Here is a 6,035-nt window from a genome sequence, read left to right on the forward strand (position 1 = left end):
AATAATATACTAAAAAACGTAAGGAAATCACTGTAGTTTCCCATGTATTTTAATAACATTTATATATAATAATAATAATATTATTATTATTATTATTATTATTATTATTATGATAATTATATTATTATATCGTATTATAATTATATTATAATATTTTTTGTTCTTTTTTTTTTGTTTTTTATGTCTTTATGGGTTTTTTTTCTTTGCTTTTTTCTTTTAATATTTTTTTTGTTTAATTTAGTTTGTTAATGAATCCCGAGTTTGATGGGTTAACCTGAAATTTTGTTTTTTTCTTTTTTCTTCTTAATTATTTTTTTTATTTAGTTTAGTTTATTAATGTTAAATTTCTTTCTATTTAATTATCAGATTTTCATGACACGTCTCTAAACTTAACAGGTTAACTCAGTTAATTATGAGTTAATCTGTTAAATTTTTTTATTATTTAGTTATGAAATTTTCATGACGCGAATCTAAGGTTTGATGAGTTAACCTAATTTAAAGAGTTAACCCAATTAATTCAAATTTTTTTTCTTCATCAGGGTTTTTCTTTGTAGGAAAACATTGTAGCTTCCCTGCGCCTTTTAATCATACTTATATAATAATAATAATAATAATAATAATAATTATTATTATTATTATATTTCATTTTTTTTGTTTTGTTTTGTTTTTTATGCTTTTATGGTTTTTTTTGCCTTTTCCTTTGTTTTTTTTTCCTTTTAATAATTTTTTTTGTTTAATTTAATTTGTTAATGAATCCCGAGTTTGACCGATTAACATAATTTGACGAGTTAACTCAGAATTTTCTTTTTTTTTTGCTTTTTAATTAATTTTTTTAATTTAGTTTAGTTTATTAATGTTAAATTTTTTTCTATTTAATTATCGGACTTTCACGACACATTTCTCAAGCTTGACAGGTTAACCCAGTTAATTATAGATTAACCCGTTAAATTATTTTTTTATTTAGTTATCAAAGTTTCATTACACAAATTTAAGATTTGACGGGTTAACCTGATTTGAAGTGTTAACCTAGTTAATTCAAATTCAAATCAGATTAACTCATCAAACTCGGGATTCATTAACAAACTAAATTAAAAAAAATATTAAAATAAAAAACAAAGAAAAAATAAAAAAAACTCATAAAGGCATAAAAAACAAAAAAATAAGAAAAAAATATTATAATATAATAATATAATTATATAATTATCATTATAATTATTATTATTATTACCAAACTTACTTAAACTTAAGTCATATAATTAATATTATTATAAATATTACTCTTAGATCAAGCATTGCAGCTAAACCAAAGACTCTTGAATATATTTTTGCAGAAATATATAACACTCTTAATTCTTAATATTTTTTGATATTTTTATGTAAGAAAAAAATAACCCGTCGTGTATGCCATTATTTTGTTTTTTTTTCTTTTTATTTTTAAGCCTTTTACTGTGAATTGCATAGTGCAATCCACGATGAAAAAGTTGATGCTTTTAGTTTTTTTTAAAATCTTTTTGTCTTTTTTTGTTTTGTAACTATTTTGTAATTATTTTCTTAATATTATTTTTTTCTATTTAATTATTAAATTTTCATGACACAAATCTCAGGTTTGACTGGTTAACCTGATTAATCCAAATTGTTTCTCTTTTTCCTCACTACTTTTATTGTTTCGATTTCATCTTTTAATATTGTATGCAGTCCACGGTGAAAAGACTAATACCTTTAGTTTTTTTTTATGTCTTTCATTGTAGACTGTACAGTACAATTCACTTTTTTTATTTTGTTTGTTGATATTAATTTTTTTATTTAATTATCAGACTATCATGACACAAATCTTAAGTTTGACGGGTTAACCCTGTTAATTCAGATTTTTATTTTATTTTTTTTCATGTTGGTTTTTTTCTTGTTTTGTTCTTTTAATTAATCTATTTAAGTATCACACTTTTATGACACAATTTTGCAACTAAACTTATATTCAAGACTATTAGGTTTGGTATTGCAGTCAGACCCACTTAAACTTGAGTTTTTTAAGTTTAATGTTATTATAAATATCACTCCTAGTTCCAGTATTGTAATCAAATTTAAGACTCTTTGATATAATTTTGTAAAAAAATTTAATATTTTTATATCTTAATATTTTTAATATATAAAAATTAATCAACAACATCACGCAAGTTATTTAACTAATATAATCTATAATATGTGGTGCTTTTAATGTAACAATTCACAGTAAACAATATCATTTTTTCCCTGGAGATTCTCCGGATAGGTTATCTTAGGTGTGTTATAGTCGTTTTCAAGTAGACATGTTAGTCATTGGTGAATTTTATGGGGTTAAATTAAGGGGCATTTTTCAATTGTGGAGAAAAAAATAAAGCTCCTATTTAGGGGTTTTTTACTTTATTTTTTTAATTTAATCTTTAAATATCTAATTTTTTTCATGAGTTAATTTTAGTGTTTTTTATTTAATTTTTTTAGATTAAATATCTTAATTTTTCAAGGAATTGATTATATATTAATTTGTTTAATTAAATCCATGTATAAATATTTTAATTTATAAATGAAATTTTTATATATAAAAAATACAATAAAAAATCAGTATATTTAATTTCCTTAAAAAAAATAAAATAAAAACACCCTACGCGCGGTTGACATCGCTCTATAATTAACCCGCATCCTGATAGCGTGCACTACCAAAAACCTACAAAACTTCTGGAAGCCTTAATTAATGTTCTGCAGTAGGGGCCCGCCACCCACAACTTCGGAAGCTATCGAGTGCAAGAGTCATATTTTCAAAGTCCCATAGATGGCAACGAGGATAAACTACAAGAACCCCTTCAAGTTTTAAGAAGTTTTTCAAATTAACCCCTAATATAAAACTAATTGTGATTTGCTCTATGAATTTTCGATCTTGCTACAATTCTAGGCCTCCTAATTTAACCCCCAATTTGATGCGGACTTCGAGTACATGAAGCATGGTCTTTTTAAATGCAGGTTGTAAACTTCTGTAGCAGTTCATTTTCCCCACTTTATGTCTCTGGGTATGCAGAAAAGGTTCAATTTATTACTTTAAGTTTTTGTGAAGGTTTAATTTCATCTTTAAAGTCTTCTATTTTTTATACTTTTTTAGTCCTTATTATTTTAGATTTTTACATTTTAATCTTACAATTTTATTTTTCTCATGTTTCATTATAAAAAGAAGAGAGAGAAAATCATTACTGAAGAAAGAGAAGAGAAATGGATTTTGACCATCCATGTACAATCCATGATTTTTGTGTTAATGAAATCTTTTTTGATAAGACAGTTTAATGAAAGCGGTTTTTTTTGTGTATGTAAAGTATTTTTTTTGTTTAATTTTTAGAATAATTAAAAATTGTTTTGAGGTTATTATGGTTCTTTTTAAAAAAATTAAATTGTTTTTTTGTTATAACAAGTTGAGATTTAGGTGTTTGACGGTCCAAAAATCAAGCTGTTAATAAAAAATAAATAAATGGTCAAAACCAAAAAAAACATAAATAAGAAATCAGGATTTCATATAAATAGTTAAATATTTTTCAAAATTTTAAGCCTTCAAACTTTTTCAAATTTTATTTTAATTGTCGTGAAATTAAACAATTAAGAATTAGCTTTGAAAATGATCTTATTATCTATGCCCTTACCTCTATTCCATAGTTTATTACACATATGTTGTCGTTAACTAACAGAATTTTTTATAATATACTTATAAAATATCTACATATATATATATAAATTCTTTTTCAAACCTTAGAGAGCAAGCCCATTCAAGACTTTTGCAAAGCTGTTACCGTGGCATTTAGCTTCATTTATCAACCAAAAAAAAAAATAGAGAGAGAGAAGAAAAAAATCACATGGTATGATGGTACTGTTATTTATTGCAATAGTCGGCTCAACGAGCACAAAAGATTGGTGATGGAAAGGAGCACTTGTATATAAATAACTGGGAATTAGAAAAAACGCAATGCCTCCTAGCCGATCAGTAGTGTAACAATGTCACGTTGTATCCAATGATGGCATCAAATCCAACCATCGAGTGGGTCTTCGCCAGGCAATATCCACGGGCAAGCCTGAAGATCCCGGTACCACCGACGACAGGCATTTCTCTCACCTCACTCATGATCGGATTCCGGCCAAGCACACTAAACGTGCTGCCATTGTAAGGTCCGCTAATGAACCCAACAGTGAGTGACATTAGAAGGCTGAACTCGTTTTGTGATGACATACCATAAATCCCTTGTGCACGTCCTACAACTGTGGAGTTCGGGTCGGGTGTGACTGTGAGCGGGTTGTCCATCATGTAAATAGACCCGAACATGGCAGCAGTTGCATTTGGGCTGGTGGTGGAGTTATCAGGGCCTGCAACCCGGACAGCAGTTGGATTTGGACCGCTAATAACATCGTGCATGTAGAATTGGATGCGAGTGGCTTTAACCTTCAAGGCGTCTGTGCTTTTGCAGGAGAAGACAACAGCAAGGGCAAAGAGAAGCAAGAGTTTGCTGTTCATTGCCATGGCTAAACACTAAATGAGAAGTTTAAACTGATAATGCAAAAGTCATAGGCGAGGATGGTGTTATATATAGGAGAGTTGGGTGCTGTTCCTGGTTGACAAATCCCATGCAAGATTTTCCAAATCTAGAAATGTCCTTTGCCGGTTTCCATACGGTGCCAGTCTTCGTTAGATACACGAGTTCTCCTCTTGTCAAGGCTCTAACAATTGTGTTCATACGTGTCGATTTTCTATTCAATCCATCTCAATTTTCCTGGAGCATGACCACGTTGAGATTAGAATATTGCTGTTTTCTTTGTAGGGAATAGAGTTGCCCCTAAACTATTATGACTATCCCAATTGAGCCCCTCTCCACCAATCGATTGTCCAGATTAAGTTTCAGCTTAAATCTTGATTACCAAAATAAAAAAAAAAGGAAAAAAAGAAATGGATCACATGGAACATTGAAAGAAATTAATTAATTATTTGAAAAATTATTAAATAATTTCTAACACTGAAATAAATTAAATAATTAATTTAGATTAAAATTATTTTTTGTCAAATATTATATTTGAATACTAGGAAAAGGCATCAGTTTCGAGATAATTTGAAATTATTTTTAGTAAATTGTTTTAAAAAATTAAAATAATTTTTTTATTTAAAATTAATTTTTATATATTTTTAAATCGTGCTAATATTAAAAATATTCTTAAAATCATATTATTTTAATATATTTTAAATTTGAAAAAGAAAACTTTAAAAACAATCGGACCACACAAACTCTTCAAGACTTCTGGAAGCCTTAATTAATGTTCTGCATTGGGGGCCCGCTACCCTCAACTTCGAAGGCGCAAGAGTTAAATTTTCAGAGTCCCATGGATGACGAAGCGGATAAACTACAAGAACCCCTCCAAACTTTAAGAATTGTATCACTTTAACCCCTAACATAAAAAATTATGTAATTTGCTCTATGAATTTTCGATCTTGCTACAATTCCAGGCCTCTGAGTTTATCCTTGAAAAGCCCAAGAGGAATTCATTTTTCAGTATAGAATTGAAGATTTAAAGGGGCTTACTATTTAGAAAGTTTCTTGAGATTTGTGAAGTTATTTAATTATTTTCCTAAACCCTTAATTCAAGTAACCGATACAAATGTAGCTTTTAAATAGAAAATCTCCAAACCTCAGGAAAGGTTTTACTATTATTATTGAATAACTATTTATTTTTATATTTTAAAAATATTTTAAAAAATATTTATTTTTATTTTTTTAATTAATATAATTTTAATATTTTCAAATCATTTTGGTACTTATATAAAAAATAATTTTAAAAAAATAAAAATTATTAATATATATTTTAACATGAACAACTACAAATTTTTTATTTTTAATTTAAAATTAATATATTTTTAATATTTTTAAATTATTTTGATTTGCTAATATTAAAAATAATTTTTAAAAAATAAAAAAATTAATAATATATATCTTAACATAAAAAATTATTTAAAAAAAACCCAGCTACACTTCTAACTTCAC

The 6,035-nt window shown here is 26.7% G+C and overlaps 1 protein-coding gene across 1 annotated transcript; it reads right to left on the bottom strand.

Moving 5' to 3' along the window:
• Nucleotides 1-3,873: 3,873 nt before the first annotated feature.
• LOC105139745 (dirigent protein 23-like) lies at nucleotides 3,874-4,572 on the bottom strand. Its single transcript, XM_011046310.1, has one exon. It carries the CDS (start codon nucleotides 4,523-4,525, stop codon nucleotides 3,992-3,994), a length of 534 nt encoding a protein of 177 aa, XP_011044612.1. The 5' UTR covers nucleotides 4,526-4,572; the 3' UTR covers nucleotides 3,874-3,991.
• Nucleotides 4,573-6,035: the final 1,463 nt, after the last annotated feature.

The sequence above is a fragment of the Populus euphratica genome, unplaced genomic scaffold, assembly GCF_000495115.2.
Source record: "Populus euphratica unplaced genomic scaffold, PopEup_1.0 scaffold122.1, whole genome shotgun sequence".
Classification (NCBI taxonomy): Eukaryota; Viridiplantae; Streptophyta; class Magnoliopsida; order Malpighiales; family Salicaceae; genus Populus; species Populus euphratica.